The 21,838-nt window shown below is 36.6% G+C and overlaps 1 protein-coding gene across 5 annotated transcripts in view; it reads right to left on the bottom strand.

Moving 5' to 3' along the window:
* The window catches only part of LOC110452357 (growth arrest-specific protein 2-like), a 38,487-nt gene extending 16,649 nt beyond the window's left edge, over positions 1-21,838 (bottom strand). The window contains exons 1-6 of one of the 5 annotated variants that reach the window (XM_021500830.1): positions 21,749-21,838; positions 16,866-16,955; positions 5,255-5,489; positions 1,923-2,044; positions 1,386-1,527; positions 339-520 (exon numbers count right to left, since the gene is read on the bottom strand). In XM_021500830.1, coding sequence (XP_021356505.1) covers positions 339-520; positions 1,386-1,527; positions 1,923-2,044; positions 5,255-5,450 — 642 coding nt within the window. In that variant the 5' untranslated portion in view covers positions 5,451-5,489; positions 16,866-16,955; positions 21,749-21,838. Of the gene's footprint in view, positions 1-338; positions 521-1,385; positions 1,528-1,922; positions 2,045-5,254; positions 5,490-16,154; positions 16,264-16,865; positions 16,956-21,748 lie in introns of those variants that run through there. The other 4 variants (XM_021500832.1, XM_021500829.1, XM_021500833.1 and 1 more) reach the window with 4 other exon arrangements.

The raw sequence follows: 21,838 nt of genomic DNA, 5'->3' as shown, positions 1-21,838 counted from the left end.
AGCAAAATGAAGGAAGTAGGGTTTGGGGAATAGTTCAAACTGCAACTTAACTCGGATGTTTCATCTGGGGTTTAAATTGTATCAGAATTTGTAGAACTCCAAGCAGAGCTTGGTAGGGAATTAATTGTCCTGTAGCACTTTTAAAGCTTAGGTTACACTGACATTTTCTCAGAGAGAGGTCTGTTACAAGAGACATTATGTCATTTAGGTGGATGACAGTAGAGAAATCTCCCTGAAAAATGACATCATCCACTGCCAGTATACAGCGAATCTCTTGTAGGAAATTCTGAAAAAGAAGTCCTAGGAATTTTACAGTAGGAAGAGTTATGAAACCTCACCTCATCATCCAGACTATTCGGCTTTGGAGGGGGAGGTCTGGGAGGAGGCGGTTCTTCTTCCTCCATTCTCTCCATCTCTTTCTCCATCTTGATGAGGCTGGGGGGCTCCAGACCAAACTTGTAACCTATTCTGGCTAACTCCAGAAGGCAAAGTACCACTGACTTCTCAGCTGTGTGAGATACTGGAAGCAAGAAAACAGATCAAATAAATAAAGAACAAAACTCCTGACATACAAGAACAAATTGACCGTAAGACCTCGATATAATGCCCTTCGTTTTATTTGCCATTTTGTTAACTGCGAATATATTTCAATGTCCTTTTTTCTTATTTCTTAAGAATTTCTTTATACATTTCCCTCAATTTATCACCACTTTATAATGCCAAAATTTATCCGGACAAACGGTGGCAGTATAACAAGGTCTTACTAAATATTAAAACCAAACCCTGCAAACATTCCATGAATTTGGTATCCATGTAGGAGAAACAGTTCAAAATTTTATTAAAAATATTTCTTATCCAGCACTCTTTGCTACCACTTACTTCTTCATTAGATACAGTAAGTCCATGCGACAAAATGTTTGTGATATATTGAAACATTTCCATGTTAACTGAAGATGGTTTCTGACAATAATTCACCAATCAAAATGTTTATTTTTTTTATCATTATTTTTCAAGTAAAGAAAATTAGTTTAAAATTTTTCAGAAATTCCATCCATGAAATGTTTTTTTGTAAGATCTAGAAAAATAAGAAATAGTTTAGACATAAAGTAAAAGAGCCAAATATGTTTAAATGCATGCATCTAAACTATGATAATTCCTCATGCTATTTATTTGGCTAAATCAATAAATAGACAAATTAAAAGATATGTTTAGAAAAGGTAAAAACTGAGAACCCTTGGATTTGAAAGTAGACTTATAATTTACCACACAAAGAAACCGCGTAGTGCTGGTTGGCTTATAGTCCATTGGGTAAGGATTTGTACATTTTATATATCCATTTTTAATGCATGAAGTTTAAATAAATACTTTTTCCAATATCATCCTACCTAAATATTCCGTCTCAAACATCTGATCATCCGCCATCCCAAAGGCTTTACACCAAGAGAGGAAGTTGGCTGTGTTGTCACGTGCGAACCAGCTCCCTGACGGTGCATTGCTCTTACACCGCAACTTGTAGTTGGGCAGGGGCTAAAAAACATTGAGCATAGAGTCAATATTCATAATTAATGGTGAATATTTAGAACATCATGAACATTCAAAATATTTTGTGATTGCCATGCTCGGATTGCTAAGTGGCACATTTGTATGACCTACGACATTCCTGAACTTCCATTTATAAATCACAGTGACCTAATTTCCTAATCTCTGTATATGACCTGTTTATGGCATATTCCTGATGTTCCACATATAAATCACAGTGACCTAATTTCCTAATCTCTGTATATGATCTGTCTATGGCATATATTCCTGATCTTCCACATATAAATCACAACGACTTACTTTCCTTACCTCTGTATATGACCTGTCTATGGCATATATTCCTGATCTTCCATATATAAACCACAACGACCTACTTTCCTTACCTCTGTATATGAGCCGTCCATGACACTTTCGTGAGCCTTCCTCTGTATAACCTTCGCCATTTGACACAAATAAACACCATTGTCCAAAACATCCATAAAATTGTCTGCATTGACTTCCATACCTGGGATATAAAAAAATACTAGTTAAGGGCATATGCTATCTTACTGACGCACTAACCATGTTTATTTGACAATAAGCTCATGCGTGATAATAAGCCTGTCCACATCTATTCCGTCTTTGCGTATTGCAGAGTTATCTGCTCTTGTGAGCAGGTATTGATTGTTACATCAATGGTTTGTGAGAGTAACGTCATCAATTTTGAGAAAACGACGCAATTTTCTCACACAAACCAATGACGTAACAATCAATACCTGCTCACAAGAGAAGATAACTCTGCAATACGCAAAGACGGAATTGCAGTTCAGTAGAAATGGCAGGAATTATCATATTTTTCCTGTAATAGGCTATGCACCCTCTATTTTGAGTCAAAGACATTGTATTGACCCCCTGGGCTTAGTCATGGCATCTATTTTCCAAAAGATTTCCATGTGAAAAATATATTTGCTAGACTGCACATGTAAATAAATGTAATGCATTAAGTATTTCATAGATTTTTTTTTTTTTTCAATCGGACCAATTACAGCATTTATTTAATTCTACTAGCTGAAGCGACCTTCAATTGTTTGTCCACACTGCACTATAAAGGCACACCACTCTAAACTAGACCAGAGAAATACATGTACAACTTCACTATAATTTCCGTTCAAATTTTATATTCCACCACCTGAAATGTTTTTTTTTCTAATTTTTCGATAACTTTTGACCATACTAAGCATGAAAAGATGGCTTTGTGTAAGCAATTTTTTATAGATCATTACTGACTAAAGCAAACACTAGACCAACTTTAAGTGGCGCCTTTGCTGCTAAATATAGCAACCTAATAAATCCATCATTAGCTTACAGGTACATATGTAAGCCTGTCACTAGATAAGCTTACTTGTTTATCACTAGTTTAAACTTTTTTTTCTTAATCCATTTTTTATTTCTTAAATTTAATTTGAAAATACAACACAAACTGAGACATGGAAAACAGTTTAATTTTGGTCTTTTTCTGAAACTCAAATTGTACTTGACAGGGGCCATAACTCCTGGTAGTCATAGTTTTCTTTACCTTAAGTGTGTCTTCAAAACTTCCACTTAAATTTCGATTTCCTTTTTTTTTTAAATAAAAAATTAATAACTAAAAAGTATATCAACCCGTTATGAAGTATACATAATATATAGCATTACTTAAACAGTAAATTTAGTCAATCCCAAGGTCATTATAACGGGCCAATAAACATTAAATCATGTCTGTTTACCAATAATTCTAATGTGGCATAAAAATGTCGCAAGCAAACCCCTGTTTTACACTCATTAACACATGCCAGGCATTGCTTACCTGACCTCGGAGTGCCTATCTCTGTACAGATCAACACAGATTACATTACAACACAGGTATAATACAGGTAGCACAGAGCCATTTATATAGTTAATTAGATTAATCACACCTGTATATACAGGTAAATAGCATACTTTATACACCAATGTGGAGCTTAACTGTTCAAAAGTAAATTGATTTTTTTTAGCAAGGCTACAACTTAAGTGACTCTACTGCCATGAAAGGCTGAAAGGAAAGTGTTGTGTATACAATTACCGTATTTGACCTACGGTAATACCCAGTTAAGTACTCCTGACAATTTAGGAAAATTTGAATGATTGTGGAACTTCCCATGACTTTAAGGTACCTTTATTAATAACTGTTAAGTTATGGGAGTGCTGACAGGGGTACTTAAGAATCCCTATCCCTCTTATACCGAATACCTCGAAATGAAAGACTTTGTTTAAAGTGTAATTTAGGCGATATAGAGGATGAATTTTATTCTTGTTTGTCCATTTTACAAGTAAGAACAAAATACATTGATAGAAATTACAGAATTAGACTGTCTATGTATAAATTAATTAACTTACTTTCTGTTAGAAATAAGAAGAAATTGAATAATCTTTCCAAATTTTTAACTGCTGCTTCACAACTGAGATCAAATGAACAATTACATGTATATTGTCCATCCTCCATAATATGTCTGTATTGCTGTGTATCACTCACTCAATTTGTAAAATGTGTTGTGATGTTTATGCTGATTACCCGAAAGGCTAAAGGCCAATAAACGTATGAACTTATGGACACCAAAGCACAAGAAAATTCCATCATTTCTTTCCCAGTATACAGTAACTGCCCCTATGTTTTGTTACAGGTATAGCTATCCCAAACAGAGCCAATTAAGGTACTTAATATGCATAATGTAGCTACTGTTGACAGGTTAGAGAAATAGTATAACAATTGGAGGTCCAGGGTTCAAAACCTAGCTGGGATTGGACCCGTTGCATTTTTACATTGACACAAAGTCTGTTGATTTCTTTTTTTGTTCACTTCAGGTTTATTTTGGGTTTTTTCCCAAAGTTCTGCAAAATATGGTGATTCTATAATGAACTTGTTTATAAAAGCTATAAACATGCCAGAAAAACACGCATCCAGGGCATAGTTTTTGGCAGTGGATCAATGCAAGGATCTGTTAAAGTAAAGAAGGGGGGGGGGGGGTTATAAGATTCTTTACGGCTATTGTCCATAGGAAACAAGGTGGCTTATATTATAAGGTTACAATATCACATAAGATTAATGATGGCATTTATAAGAATTGAATTATTGTCAAAGGTTAAATTCCATAGAGCCCACTAAATCCTTTTACCTCAAGCGGAATTGGCTTTTAATGATATATGTCAAACTGTGAAATATATAATACTGTATATAGAAGTGCTGCAAGAAATACAGTCCACCAAATCAATAGCAGCACTTTATGCAATGGCCACTTTAACAGCTGAATTCAAGGAAAACTTAATCCTTTGAAACTGATCATTTTTGCATATCCACAAAAATTTCTTGGTTCTGTTTATCTAATTTCTCAATTGTGACGTCATATTATAATCTGTGAGTATGTGACGTCATTTCATTTTATGACATCACAGCAGCTCCTATTACTTGCGTTCATACGAAGAATTCATGACATTGTACTCATTTAATAACAGCAATTACCCGCATTTTTCTAACCATAAGTCCACCCATGTCAAATACAGTTCAGTAGAAATATTGACTTTAAACAAGTGATATTTCAGGATCCTGCAATAAGCCCGCCCCCTAATTTGCATCAGAGTTTATGTGATTGTGATTATGGGCTTATTGCAGGACATACAGTATAAATATGAAAAAGGGTCATAAATATGGTAATTCACATACCTAAGTGTTTGCCGAGCCATTCTGCTAGGTCTTCCTTCAGTGGACCAAGACTCTGTTCTTGGATTTCTGCTAATTTTTGTTCCATGACATCCTCTTCGACCTCTATTTCCTCAAACCCATTTGAATCCATTGATGCGAGACCAGACGCCTTCATCATCTTTGGAGTCATTCCACCGGACTCCCGATTGGCTGCCATGGCAACTGCCAAGAATTTCTGTCCCCTACATCTTGGATCCTGTGAAGAAAGAAATCAAATCATTATTTAATCTATGCAGGTCACCACAAATTCAGTTGTCCAAGCACTATCCAGAAGTCTTGTAATTTGAAGAGAAATTGGAAGCCGTGATGCCCAAGTGGTTACGGCCTCTGACATTCTGCTACCAATAGCCCTCCACCACTGGGTTGCAGGTTCAAGACCCGCCAGGTACTGGTCACAGGTCGATGGTTTTTCTCCGGTAACTCTGGCTTTCATCCACCACCAAAACCTGGCACATCCTTAAATGACCATAGCTGTTAATAGGACGTTATAAACACAAACAAACCAAAATTGAACAGAAATCATAATCAAATACTGGAAGACCTTTCATGAACAATTATTGATTAAAATCGGATTACACGAACTTTGGTAATTCTTTTGTGAACCTCACAATCATTGTCTAAGAAACAATTTTAGGTGAATAATAAGTAGAAACTTACAGAAAACGACAATTGGAATCTACTGTGTAATATTTAAAGAAATTGACAACCAGAAATTGCACTAAAATACTCTCCAGCCTGTTGTGTTTTTGGGTCTGGATTTCTATTGTTCTACTGCCTTCGTATATTGATGTGTTTTACCGGACTGATTGACATTTGTTTATACAACAATGTCCCAGTTATCCAGCAGTTTTACAATGGAGTGACTTCTGCTAATAACTTATTAAGATTGCTAGATATGCTCTGATATACTACCAGATAAATAGCATTCAAAGTTTTACTCATTACCCATCATATAAGAAATTTCAAATAAAGTATTCTGTATCCTACGCATCCTGTATTTGCGTGCACTGTGACCACATAATAACCTAGAAAACCAGCAAACGCCGTTTTTACAATCTAACATTTTCCTCATTTTATTTTACGTCCTTTTTAAAACACCAAGTTTTGCTGGTGGAGGAAAGCTGGAGCACCTGGACAAAAACCACCGACCTGTGGCCAGTACCTGACAACTGCCCCACATACAATGTAGACCTTGAACACTTGACCCAGTGGTGGAGAGCTCGTGATCACAGACGGCCAGATGCCTTAACCACATGGCCACAGGGGCAAACATCTTCCATTCCATGGTCCAACAGTTACATTTTTATAAATTGAATCTACACCAATCCTTTGATTTATTTCACTTAAAAAATTACGATTGTATATACCTATTCTGACATCCTCAGTTTAAAATGGCAGTTTTGTGTTTGTTCTACAGAGTGTCAGATTACACAGGTTTCACATGATACAACCTGAAGGTTCCAGCCTGTCTATAATGTGAAATGACTCAAGCTCCTTGATTCCTTCATATCAGTACAGTGACACTTGTATGGCCCCCAAGTGGTGACATCATCAGCAGACATCGAAAAGTCATGTGACCCAGACAGCTGTTGTTATAAAAACTTAAACCCTAGATCAATAACAGACTTCACATGTAAGCTTTGCAGGCAGAAAAATATATCCCTGTCTTGATGTTTCTATATCACTTTTAAAGCATGTCTGAAGATTTATAGAATACTAAGTATTCTGTAACTACCTTTTGTGTAAGACAGTAAAATTTCAACCCATGGGGCAAGATTCTGAAATGAGTTGTGCATGCTCGTGCAGAGGGCAAGACATTTAATTAAGAATCTTACATCGAGAGACTGGGGTGAATTTTCTGTCTTTTTAATTACTCCTTAAGAAGGGAATGATATAGGTGGAAATTTCATAAAAATAAACAATGATTTCATAATTTATAGCAAATTTAACCTTTTGTTCCGTGATTTGCTATTGTTGACGTGATGTCATACAATTGTTATGACAGAAGAATCCCACCCCTCCTGTATTTATACTAAGGTCAGAACAAATTATCTTTCCCTGACCCGAAGTGTGGATATCCTTGTTTAATGGGAGAGAAATCCTTTTCTCCCACACTATGATTTGTTATGGGTGTGTTCTGCAATAGCTTGAAAAGATCAGCTTGTCTCGTATTATATAATGATTGAAGGCCCTACATTCAATTTCTGGTCTGGACCCTTTGCAATTTCTTCATTTATAACTTATTAAATCTTATATTTCATCTCTATAATAGTTCCATAAGGTATGGTTTCTTTTCAGAAATAATTTATCAAATCTTTTAAATAACATTTGAAACGAAGGTCAGATCTGGGTCAGGGTTGGTCCAGAATATGACCTTTATACAGCTAGCAGTATCGCAGAAGCAAAACAATGAATAGAAACCATCCCTCTGGTTGAGTTTTCTGTGTCGTAACTTCATTGTAGGGCAAGATTCTATAAGTGTCCAGGACCAGGGAAGTCGCATAAAACATATATTGTACAGACATTTATGGATCTCTTCATTAAACATCAGATTTAACCATAATGACTAAAAGGGGATCAACTTGTTTCAGCTCAAAAAACTGATACTTCATTGACAAGTCTATAAAACTAATGTACAATCCTTCGATTAGTCATGAACATACAATTAACACTAAAGACAATCCGGATTCAAATTTCACAACTCTGAGGACCAAGGTTGTGTTAATAGCCCTGGACCCGATTACTGTCAGATACTGTGTCATTAAAATTGTCACTTGATATCGGAACAGGCCCCAGGAATGCTGGAATCAGTCTGACAGGTATAAGGTGGTAAAACCAAGGTGCCACGAAACAATAGTCATTAGATTTCTAATAATCCCAGGACTATAGTACATTTGTAACGTAGCTGTGTGTCTGTAGTGTTGTCTACAGACAAGTTATAGTAAGGCTTGGGTTTGTTGGGAGAAGGCCAGTACTGTCATGAACTAGCTGTGACCTTTTTTCTAAAAGCTTTGTTAGCTTAACGTGGTCAATGTTAAATAAAAAACAATAATTAAATAACATATTTTTCATACTGTCCGAGAATTAACCATTATTTTTTGGTTTGTTGTCATAAGTACCCCTGGTTATTCATCTTAAACTCACTGCATGGATATCTTTGAATTGCTAAGAATATTTTAAAAGAGGATAAGAAATTAATTGGGATAACAAGAATTTTTCAATTATAATATCTTTACAGGGAATCAGTTTTATTAAAAAGAGCCATGATGAACAAACGAAGTAATTTATAAGCTTTTTCACATCAGAACATACGTTTTAGCTCCATCCAGCTTCTTCAAAAATTTATCTGTTATCATACATTTGAAGACACATCCAGGAAAATTAAGAATTTTCCTAAAACAAAACTTTTAACTCAAGTAAAGCAGTGCTCTATAACTGACATTCCACATAACGACTAAATCTGATGAAAGAATGGCAGTATGGGGTAAATATTGTTAAGCTGAGTAAGCTTTCAAATAAATTGCATGTCACTTGATATGAAATGAAGAGTATTACAAAATGGAAATAAAGTCAGATTAACAACACAGAAGTTATTAAAAATTGGAATTCAGTTAAAATAAAATAAATTCAACATGTCCTCTTAAATTACTATTTCTTGCGTAACAATCAGCTACTAATTTTACTTAAACTGGAGGGATGAAAATACTCATTACCATTTCGTAAAGTAACATTTTACATACTGTTTACCGGGCAACTTTCGCCCGTCAAACTTTTGCCCTACACTGGTAAAATCAGTATTTGCCAAGTGTTATTTTTACCGTTCACATTTAATTGCTAATTTTATTATGTTGTTTACTCATATTGGCTCCTATGAAAAATGCCAAATTTATTTAACTGCAGTGAAAATTTCCTGGACAATGATGATCAGTTCTAAGTAAACAGATTAACAAATAATTTAATCTAGAAAATATCTGCAAGACATGCATACATCATTTAGCTGTTAACCCTCTCTCATTAGGAGAGAGACTTCCACATTTTGACCAAAATTTACCAATCTCCCTCGAAACTCCCTCATTCAAGTCCAAACTCACACAAACTCAAAATCTACATCCTGTGGTCAAATGATCTCCTAGTTACTGCAGGGTGTGTGTAATGATCATAACAGGTGTGTCTGAATCAAATGAATGCCTTTTGGAGTTATTTCGATACATAGAAAGGAAAAGATAAATTGAGCAAAGAAGTTTCAGTCGCGTTTCACTCACTTTCTCCCTCATTTGAAATGTGGAATGAGGAAGATCTTCCTCATCGGAGGTTTCAGAGGTTGACACCACTGTATGTTGTAAAACAAGCTGTACCCCTCAGCCCCCATAGATATCAGTGTCAAAGTGAGACAGTTTTCTATAAAAAGTAATGATGACCTTCACCTTGGCACTAGAACTCTTATATTAAACCTTCATATTAATTGTGATCATAATCCGTTACAAAAAGAAGTTGCTAAAGTACTTATGATGACACCAATTAGTTGACAAATTTCTATAAATAGTAACAGTGACATTGGCCTTATGACCTTCGGACCATAGGATATTCGAGGTATTTTTAAACTTAATTTTTATAAAACGTTTGATCAAAATCTGTTAAAAAATCAGCAAAGATGTGACAGGACATAAAAATCTGGTTACACTTACACCCATAAAACGGTTGGGGTGCACGTGGGGGTTGGGGGACAAGCATAAAAATATCAACACATCAAGTTAAGCTGACCAATCTTTCACTACACCTCCTGGAGTTGAACCTTACATTCTGTGATAAAGGTATTACACGATATGCACATATGACTGTATACAAGTTTACCTAAATCAATAGTCTACCAAGCTGGTAATTGGATTGTAAATGTTTGTATATATATATATGCATTGTTGTATGTGTGGTGTACTTTTAGACCTATAAACATGTCTAATTGACAAACATAAAACTTTGTGAGTGGTATAATCGTAACATTTAAAAATCAAAATTATACATAATTGAACTTTTATTGAAAAAAACCCTTATCAATTTATTCACTTTAAAGGGGTTAAAAGAGTACATTCCCAGGGGGAGAAATGTAATTACTTGTAAACAGCTCCTGTATTGTCCAACCAACATTTGTTAAGGTAGTGTTCCACCAGTATGTGTTGTACCTTCAAAGAAGAAGAGTTCCAAATTGTTCTGTATAATGCATCTTCCTGATTTACAATTGCTTGCCCTTTTACTTCCACATATAGTAATACACAAAGGAATCTATTTCTTATAATTCCTTTTTCAAAATAATAATCTTGGCTCTGTAATAAGGAGTTGACCTCCAGAATTTTTTTTATTATAAAGCACCTGCTGGAAGCTAAATGACTGCATTAACCAAATTTGAACCTTACAAAATCAAAGACTGGGCAAGTCCAGTTCAAATATATAGGGGAGAATGAGTTAATTGCTGGTTAATTAATTAATTTACCAAACAACTCGAAAAACAAGAGGCCCAGAGGGCCTGTATCGCTCACCTGAATATGTTTAAAATAATTGGTATGAAGTAAAGATATAGCACTCCATGGTAGGTGCTGTAAGTACATATGAAATTTCAGAAAGATCCGGGGCCATCCAGCACTTGAGATAGAGTGAGAACAAACTTCAAACAGAGCCCCATCCCTCTGCCCCTAGGGAGGTCATACCCACCATTTATACAAAATTGAGTCTCCTTGACCCAAGGATGCTCCAGACTAAATTTGGATAAATTACCTTAATACCTACGGTAGAAGAAGGATTTTAAAGGTTTTACCTCTATTTCCCCTATTGGGCCCCACCTCTCTGCCTCCAGGGGGGTCAGACACACCGTTCATACAAAATGTGTTCCCCTTCGCCCAATTCCAGAGTGCTTCATACTAAATTTTGAAAAAAATCCTGTTTTCCTACAGAAGAAGAAGGATTTTAAAGAATTTGCTGTTTCCCTTATTGGGCCCCTCCCTTCTGCCTCCAGGGGGGCCACACTCGCTGTTTAAACAAAATTGAGTCCCTTTTGCCTAAGGATGCTCCAGACTAAATTAGAATAATATCCCTTAATCCCTATGGTAGAAGAAGGGTTATACAGGTTTTACCTATATTTCCCCTATTGGGCCCCGCCCCTCAGGCCCCTAGGGGTCCAGACCCATGGTTTATACAAAATTGGTTCCCCTTCATCCAAGGATGCTTCAGGCCAAATATGGAACAAAACCTTTTATTCCTACAGAAGAAGGATTTTAAAGAATTTGCTATGTTTCCGCTATTTGGCCCACCCCTCAGGCCCCTGGGAGGCCAGACCCACGGTTTATACAAAATTGGTTCCCCTTCACCCAAGAATGCTTCAGACCAAATATGGAACAAATCCTTTTATTCCTACAGAAGAAGGATTTTAAAGAAATTTTTTTTGTTTTTTTGTTTCCCCTATTTTGCCCCGCCCCTCAGGCCCATAGGGAGCCAGACCCACGATTTATACAAATTGGTTCCCCTTCACCAAAGAATGCTTCAGACCAAATATGGACCAAATCCTTTCATTCCTACAGAATAAGAAGGATTTTAAAGAATTTGCTGTGTTTCCCCTATTTGGACCACCCTCAGGCCCCTAGGAGGCCAGACCCACGGTTTATACAAAATTGGTTCCCCTTCACCCAAGGATGCTTCAGGCCAAATATGGAACAAATCCTTTTATTCCTACAGAAGAAGAAGGGGACGGATGGACGGACGGACGGACGGACGACGGACGCTGCGGTATGGTATAAGCTCACCATGGTCCTTCGGACCAGGTGAGCTAAAAAACTTAACTGCAAAAAGGATTTAAAGGAGTGTCCAGATTCCAAAGCTCCTATAGATTAAAGAGTCCAGATCAATCAGCTGTACTTGAAATGTTAACAGTTGATTTATTATATAAACTGGTTCAAGTCCTGGTATAGTAGTTTTAATCCATTATATATCCTACTGTAATTTGATGCCTATTCTACAACAAAATCTTATTGACCTAATCACACTTAAGTCACAGCTTAATTACAGGTAAACTACAGGTATACATGCCAATTAAAGGCCAACAACCTTCCACTCCCTAAATATTTATCTAATTAAGTCATGTCGATATCTTATTTACATCAAATTAAGCTACTGTGGATTATACAGTAACTCCTGTTGGTACTGTTGATACATTTATAGCTGACCTGGATGACCCACCTGGTTTATACATACAGGTAGTTTAACCCTGACCAATGTAGATATCTGTCAATCTCCCAGTTGTTCAATATCAGTACACCCAATATCAGAGGTCAAGGTTCAAATGTACAGGGTAATACATGTATAAGGTCAAGGTTATTGACATTACATGTCAAAGGTCAAGGTTATTGACATTACAAGTCAGAGGTCAAGGTTCTTTATATTACGTGTTATTCATGTCAGAGGTCAAAGTTTTTTACATTACATATCAGAGGTCAAAGTTCTTACTATAATTAATACATTTTGAAGGTCAATGATAATACAATGTCAGAGGTCATGATCTCTTACATCACACATCAGAGTAATCAAAAAATGTCTACACCATATGTCAGAGGTCAAGATAATTAATATTGAATGTCAGAGATAACGGATGTTTGCATGTGTCAGAGGTCAAGGTGATTTACACTGTATGTAAGAGGTCAAGGTGATCTACACTGTATGTCAGAGGTCAAGGTGATCTACACTGTATGTCAGAGGTCAAGGTGATCTACACTGTATGCCAGAGGTCAAGGTGATCTACACTGTATGTCAGAGGTCAAGGGGATCCACACTGTATTTCAGAGGTCGAGGTTATCTATACTGTATGTCAGAATTCTTTGTTATCTACATTGTATGTCAGAAGTCAAGGTAATTAATATTGAATATGAGGGATCAGGGATAAAAAAAAAATCATGTCAGAAGTCAATGTTATCTACATTGTATGTCAGAGGTCAATGTTATGTATTATATATGTCAGAGGTCAAGGTTATGTATTTCATATGTCAGAAACAGTTAAGATTCTTATATGACATGACAGAGGTCAAGGATAAATCTACTTGATTGCTACATCCCATTATAAGCTCAACAGTGTTCTTGGTTCTATTCTGTAACATCATCCCTCCTTTATTCACCCCAGCACACTCGGGGAAGTGGCTCACACCAACACACTCGGGGAAGTGGCTCACCCCAACACACTCGGGGAAGTGGCTCACACCAGCACACTCTGGGAAGTGGCTAACACCAGCACACTCAGGGAAATGGCTCACACCCACATCCTCAGGGAAGTGGCTCACACCAACACACTTGGGGAAGTGGCTCACATTAACACACTCTGGGAAGTGGCTCACACCAACACACTCGGAGAAGTGGCTCATACCAACACACTCGGGATAGTGGTTCACACCAAAACACTGGGGGAAGTGGCTCACACCAACACACTCGGGGAAGTGGCTCACACCAGCACACTCGGGGAAGTGGCTCACACCAACACACTCGGGGAAGTGGCTCACACCAGCACACTCTGGGAAGTGGCTAACACCAGCACATTCAGGGAAATGGCTCACACCAACATCCTCAGGGAAGTGGCTCACACCAACACACTCAGGGAAGTGGCTCACATCAGCACACTCGGGGAAGTGGCTCACACCAACACACTCAGGGAAGTGGCTCACACCAACACACTCGGGGAAGTGGCTCACACCAACACACTCAGGGAAGTGGCTTACACCAACATACTCGTGGAAGTGGCTCACAACAACACACTTGGGGAAGTGGCTCACACCAACACACTCAGGGAAGTGGCTCACATCAGCACACTCGGGGAAGTGGCTCACACCAACACACTCAGGGAAGTGGCTCACACCAACACACTCGGGGAAGTGGCTCACACCAACACACTCGGGGAAGTGGCTTACACCAACATACTCGTGGAAGTGGCTCACAACAACACACTTGGGGAAGTGGCTCACACCAGCAAACTCGGGGAAGTGGCTCACACCAGCACACTCGTGGTAGTGGCTCACACCAGCACACTCGGGGAAGTGGCTCACACCAACACACTGGGGGAAGTGGCTCACACCAGCAAACTCGGGGAAGTGGCTCACACCAGCACACTCGGGGAAGTGGCTCACACAAGCACACTCGGAGAAGTGGCTGTAGATGTTTTGGTGTTGTTTCCTGCTTATTATTGGGTCTGGGTTTCAAAATGGCTCACTACAGCACAGAAACCACAATAGCCAACCCAGACAATAATATACTCAACTCTTGGCTAGTCAAGTGAGTAACAACGGTAACATGTCTACTCAAAGACACATCAACATCTTACCACCTGAAGGGTTTGAACCTACGACCCAGAGGTAAATCAACCTATTAACTACAGTGTATAGACTTGCTTTTAAAGGAAGTCTTCCCCTCATCAAAGTATCACCAAAATCATAGCTGAGATACAGATTCCCTGTAAAGCACTGACAAAAAAGGGTGTTGAGTGGACTATATGTTTACTCCTTTTATGATGTGACCTCATAACGGGGTCGTCATGAATTTGTATCAGTTAAAGATCAGACTTGTGCATCAAATAGATTTTACAGTTGCATATTTCAATCTGACAAGTCACATTTCCCTGTTATCTCCTGAGAAGTCAATGATTAAAATCTCACCTGAAAACAATGACAAAATGGTGGGACACACATCCTTAACTTATCAACTGATAATCTAAATATTCAAATATATAGGTAATTTCTGGAGTGTACCTGTTAACCCATCGCTACTACAGTGACACAGACATGTGACTTTCATTCAAATCTGTAATTTAAATGTCTGTATCAGTAACTGAGGGTACTTTAAAGTAAATGTTTACGCTGTAGTATATACCAATCTTATCCTCCAACAAATACCTATAAATAACTTTCGATCACACTGGAGTATTTAAATGTTCCACCTTCTCTAGTTCTCTAGTACATGTATTACAGAGCTTTATCTGTATCATATACTACCCATAATAGAGAACCTTAGCTATGAGTTAAACTCCTGAACAATTAAATGATGCATTAAGTTAAATTTGATTTTTTTTTTCAGTTACTGGTAATTTTGTTTTTATGTTTTTTTATTTCTTAATTTTTGTATTTTTGTATTTAATGCATGGTTATCATTTATTATTTTTAATTTTGAAAATTAAAAAATAAAATAATTTGAATTTCAGTTGATCATATCTTAAAGATCATGAAGATTAAAATTAACATCACTTCATATAAATTTCTGAAATCGTGATATGATGAGCACTTGGTAGATCGTGTCATTTCTTTAAGTATTCTAGCTTATGGCCTGGGATGACCAGATTTTCTGACCGTAACATAGCAAAACATCATTATCATGAACTTCCATAACTTGGACACATATATGTCTTAGGTCATTACCATAGGTAATAAAACAATGCCAGGCTGGACTTTAACAGGTAGATTTTGATTCAAGAAATATAGAGATTTCATAGAAAGAAATAGTTTCTGACACAGCTTAAACTTTAGCATTTTTAAACAAAAATCATAATTTAAAATGAAAATATTTTGAATTTTCTAAATATTTAGGTCTGGAATACCAAATCCTTGTTAATAATGTATATATACATAATTAGTAGGTATAATATATATGGGACCTTAGTTTAACGAGGTCCACCCTAGGCCTATATCTATCGCTATCACAATACTTAATTACCTGTAGATCTTAATGACATCATAAATTGTAAGATAGCTGAAAATATTTAAAAATACATGTACATGCACAAATAAAAAATTGAATTTATCAGATAACAGGAATAATCAGCTCGATTGGAGGAGAAATTTTCACTCACCACAAGTTGGTTCATTGTAGAAAGTATGTATCCTTATAGTATATGTACACCAGCTGGAACCAGTATACGTATTAATCCTTAGAAGTTAAATGCCGACAGGTGATAATGATGACTCTCCGCATTACGAACAACATTTATGTATACACACACGCCGAACAACTCAATATCATTATGCATATATATACATGTATTGTTTTTTTTTTTATATAAAACATGTAGTGATCCTATCCAAAACAATTAACTTACCGGATAACAAAAAGCCGCCATGTGGCTCAGGCGGTCGAGGGGTATTCGGTTCCACAATCTTTCTGACACAATGCTCCTGATTAAGTTTTGATAGGGAAGAATACGACGAGCGTTGTTTAGCCGTGGGATACACCTCTTCGACTCGTGTGCACACGTGTTTCCCACGATTATCAAAGTCAGAGTGTGTATTCAAACGGCTATCAGAATTACACGGGGAGGGATTTCGCAGTTAAAGAAATAGTCAAATATAGTTTTATTGGATCTGTGTAACGTACGTCACAACGTCACACTTATCTAAGAACAAGTCAGCAGGCATCAGTCTTGTACTGTGAGAATTTAAACACTACACAAATATTGGCTTAGACTCATAATGAAATATCTGATGTTACAGATATATATTCGTACACCTGTACACTAGAGGGAGTTGTAACCTTGAGGTTTTAATGATAATTATATTTAACATACCTGTTGAAATTATTGCTGGCATCACACCAGCTACAAATAGCTGTTTTCCGCCTATCTTTCAGAACTGTGCCAGCCGATTCCAGATGTACCCTGAGGATCAATAGATAAGTCAAAGAAAATTTGATCTAGATAGCATTAAAGAGGCAATTTTTTTTTGGCATATTTTTTAAGTACATGCAGATCATTTCTTTAAGATAACTTTTTCATTCCTAGATAAGACTGGTTGTCTGACAGGTGGATTTCTAGAAAGTTAGCTGGATTTCTAGGTTAGTAGTGTACAGGTGATCACAAGTTTCTATCAAAGATCCCTATACCATTAAGTACTGCCGAAAGCTGTATGAATGTGGAAACTTGGGTCCGAAAACATACTTGCCAACCCTCCCTATTTTGGATGGAGACTCCCTATTTTGGACCCTTAAATTTTGTGTTTTTAACCAGTGAATTTGCACCTTAAATTTTGTGTTTTTAACCAGTGAATTTGCACAACTCAAAATATGTCATTTTAAAGGGTTATTTTGTCTCTCAGCTCTGAGCTTGCAGAATTTCCTCTATGGAAATTTCAAAAAGTTGGCAAGTATCAGTGTGTGAAAATATCTTTTACTATATCATTTCTGAAAAGAAATCTCTACCTTGCCAGCGATTTGTTTTGCTCAGTTTTACTGCTGAATACAGTCACTGATTCCCCTAGCTTAAAAGTGACTAATTTTCCCAAAATGACCAAAAAATGAGGAATATATTCTCAATTTCAATACAAGTAATGCTAAAGTTTTCTAATTCATAAAGGAATAAATATAAGCTGTTGTAGAATTCAGGTAACAAAACACTGCTTGAAGACTTTTTATCAAAAATAATAAACAAACAAAAAATATAATCAACAGAGTGTTTTGTAGGTAAAAAATATAATGTGGACAAACTGGAACTTGAACCTTAATGAACCTCCGATAACAATATTGTCTCTCATACCAACTCAGCTATATATAGTCAACAGTCATCTGACCTGGCTCAGTCCCATTACATCCAAAATGATATTAAGGGGAGGTTACTGCATGTATGTAAAACTTCAGTGGAGCTCTCTAGTGTTTTATCTGTAGTGGAACAGGGATCCTTAAAGCATATAAACATGTCATGGTCTTAGGAATGAAATGACGGTCATAGATCTAGAGGGTCAAACTGTAGGTCAAGCCTGCTGAATTGCTGGTCAGTCAGTATGTAAACTTTTCGAAGCCATCTAAAGATGTGGCACTAACATTTGAACTACTATAATTTGCCATGATGATACTAGTTTGACTTATTAAAGAAATATTCTAATTTCTAAAGACATAAAGGGGTGATTTTTAACATTTTCATAGAAAAATCAATATTTGCACTTTCAGGTATATATCACAAAAAAAGTCCAAAGCCTTGCTCTGGTTGGCAGTGCATGAAGATTATATATACCCTGACCTCTGGGAAAAGAATCCTACTCACTAAATAGCAGCTTAAATGACCCAAAATAGTATCTCACACATATACAACTCCTTGCTAAACTCAGGATACAAAATCCTGAACAAACATATTATTCGGCATTGAATATAATGCACAAAATGTTTCCCTTGCTTTATACAGAGCTTGAAATAGTTCAGTACCTGAGGTCCACTCAACTTAATGGCAGTAAAATAAATTGAACTTGAAATAATGTATCCCAACTGGAGGAGAAAAAAAATGATTGTCTCCAACCAGTAGTTCTGATAAACAGAAAACTACAATCAGGAGTCTGCTTTCAAGGATTTTTTTTTTTTTTTTGAGGCCACAGATTATTAATTTCAGAGTCTTTTTTACTGTGTTATAATTATATGATATTCAATTATGATGAAAAAAAAACTAATTAACAATCTAATGATTCATGTTACAAATAGGAAAAAACATACTGTTTATATATGTCAAAGAGAGCTTGCAAATTTAACATATTTAATTACACAATGATATTCTTATATGAATTTGTTTGTGGTCTAACTTCTCGCAAACATTATGCAACTTGGATCTTTTTATAAAGCTAAATCTAATTTGCTGTAATGTTTCTGAAATGTTTATTGCGCAATTAAGTCAAGATTTATGCAAAGGCCTAAGACTAAAATCCTCAAGCAAGCCAATACACCCCAATAAACCAGCAACATTTTACTTCATTTCCTTATCATCATCCAAATCCAGTGTTTGCATACCTTACTTATGTGAAACAGAAATAAAGCCAGTCCTGAAATTGACGCATGCAAAAATTATCAGGCGTCACAGCAGTGTTAACATTAGATTTGATCAAACAACAAGCTTCCGATATGACTCTCAATTCAAGAGTCACATAGGCCCGCGTCTGATATAATGGTTCAGGTTTTCGTGACAAGGTGACAAATGTCCCCTGCAAGATTAGCTGCGGCCGTACCTCCTGATTATCAACTTCATAATGGCACCTGCTAAAAGTCTGGTATTCTTGCAAACAATGACCCTGTAAAAATCTTGGCACTTTTCTTTATTTTTTTCGTGTAAAACAGCTGTATATTTCTTTAGTTTTATCACTGAATTACAAAAAAAACAAACATGATTTTGATAGCAAACATTCATTACCACAAAAGAAATTCTCTGATAGTAATGTTGATGTAAAGAAAACTTAGCTCAACCAGACGTATATGTATTATGCACCTGTATATATATATATGTGTGTCTGTGAGTGTCTAAGATAAGATGAGGCGTGTTTCGTGCTTTACAATGAAAGCAAACAGTGCGAAATCATATAACCCTTATTTTAAAAGCTATAGGGGCACAGATGAAGAGCTATGATGTATTTTATATGTTAAGGTAAATTATAAATCTTGAACATAGTTACAATTTGCACATTGCTTCTTCAGAAATAGTAAAATGTCCAAATCTAAGATTGTTAACTGGTAGGCACCTATTTTTTCTGATCAGTCTCAAAACAATGCATGCACAAATTTGGAAAATGGGGAACCAGTACATATTATCTCTCATGAACTTTTTTGCTATAGTGATAGCAAACCTGAACTGTCTAAGATGCCTGCGTGTCAGTCATCTTGTTCATATAATCAGTCCCAACATGAAACATGCACAAAGGGGAACCTACCTGTGATATATGAGAAAGATCTGTCTAGCATTTGAGAAAAAGTAACAGCAAACTTGAACTGTTAAATCCAAGACGGCTACCAGTTGCTGGCCATTTTGATTTTTTTCTGATTAGTCCCTACATGAAACATGCACATTGTTACTATACACCATTTCTGATTATTCCCAAGGGGAACCTACCGATGAAACATGAGGAATATCTGTGGCATTGCCATGGAGAAATAGTCACAGCAAACTTGAACTGTCAAAACCCAAAGATATACTAGCCACTTCCTCCTGACTTGGCTATAGGGAGAATTTCTCTTTAGCTCATTTGGTAGAGCATAAAACTAGCAAGACAGAGATCTCGGGCTTGACCCTTAGCAAAGGCAATGACAAATAAGGATCTCTTAATGTATATCCGTTACATTAATTGGCACCCATGTAGGAACCTGGGAATGGAGGGGGAGTAATGTCACCCTGGTAAAATACTAGCAGCTTCAATTCCTACTGACTTGGCTACGGAGAATTCCTTTAGCTCATTTGGTAGAGCATAAGACTAGTAAACTAGACTGAGGTCCTGCATTCATCTCCTAGCGAAGGCATTGAGCAAATAATGACCTCTGTTATATTGGGCCCCATTCGTCCCTGAGAAGTTCTCAGGATCAGGACCTAGGAATAATGATAGTCAGGTTATGATACTGGCTGCTTCCTACCAACTCAGCTAGGGAGAATTTCTCTATAACTAATTCAGGACAGCATAATGACTAGTAAACTAGAGGTTTTTGATTTGAAACATTGGGCACCTTTGTCACAAGCTCTCTGTTACACCTGTGATTATACACATGACAGACAGACATGTAGTCATATTCTTATGTTATGGGTTATCGTGATAAGGACAATGTAAAATGTGATCCTATCATTAAGGTATATGAACTGGCATGGTTTGCTTAACTACATTGTAGTTGTTTACACATTAAACTTTCACCTCAAGACTCATACGTAAAATAATATCAAATTAAAAACAAATTGTCTTGATGAGGACCAGGAAAGGGAGGCAAATAGAAGAGTGGTAGGTTTTAATTGTACATACATGTGTATATGGAATGTCTAGCTTTGTCCTATACGGAATTTCTAGGTTCGTGCTATATGGAATTTCTCTTTAGCTAAATGGCAGAGCAGCGGACCAGGAAGTCTGGGGTCACGGGTTTGATACCCCGCGGAAGCACCCTATATTTCCTGTTACACAAACAATCAGGTGTTTGTATGATGATGTTTTTCTGAATAATTATTCAACTGGTTCAGGGTGTCTTTCAGTCCAGAACACTTTGAAGGTGATTTTTTTTTAGTGGGAGGTGAAAATGTCTCAACAGTTATAGCTTAATTCTTCTTATACAGCGTACCGACCAACTTTAACAATTGGAAGATTAATGTCAGATGAGGGTTTAGATGGGAAGAGGAAAGGTTTTGACAGTAGAAGTTTAGTTTGTTTTTGCAAAGTGACTTGATTTTTAATTTTTACAAGACAAGCATTAAGTTTTTTTATTTAACTGGTCCATGTGATCGGTCTATAATAGGCTTAAAAGGTAGCTTGAGGGCAATACCCAAACTTACACTCTATAAAAATACGTCAGTCTACAAACTAGCGTTTCAATACATGTACCGGTAATGTCATGTTCAGTCATGAAAATTGAAATTACAACAATGACATCGCATTCGACATAATTTCCATTGATGTTCTTTTTGTCCCGGATAACAGATAACTGTTGAGCTTAAATACATTTAGTAAAACTTACCGACGTAAAAGTCCCAAGCGAGGTACAGTTCACTGCTGTCAGCTGTTGTTAATCTCCGTGTAAACAAATCAACGCATAACATCGCTTGTA

Source organism: Mizuhopecten yessoensis, unplaced genomic scaffold (genome assembly GCF_002113885.1).
Source record: "Mizuhopecten yessoensis strain PY_sf001 unplaced genomic scaffold, ASM211388v2 scaffold6625, whole genome shotgun sequence".
NCBI lineage: Eukaryota > Metazoa > Mollusca > Bivalvia > Pectinida > Pectinidae > Mizuhopecten > Mizuhopecten yessoensis.
Note: the sequence above shows the minus strand (reverse complement) of the source record. Positions and strands in the feature narration are given on the sequence as shown.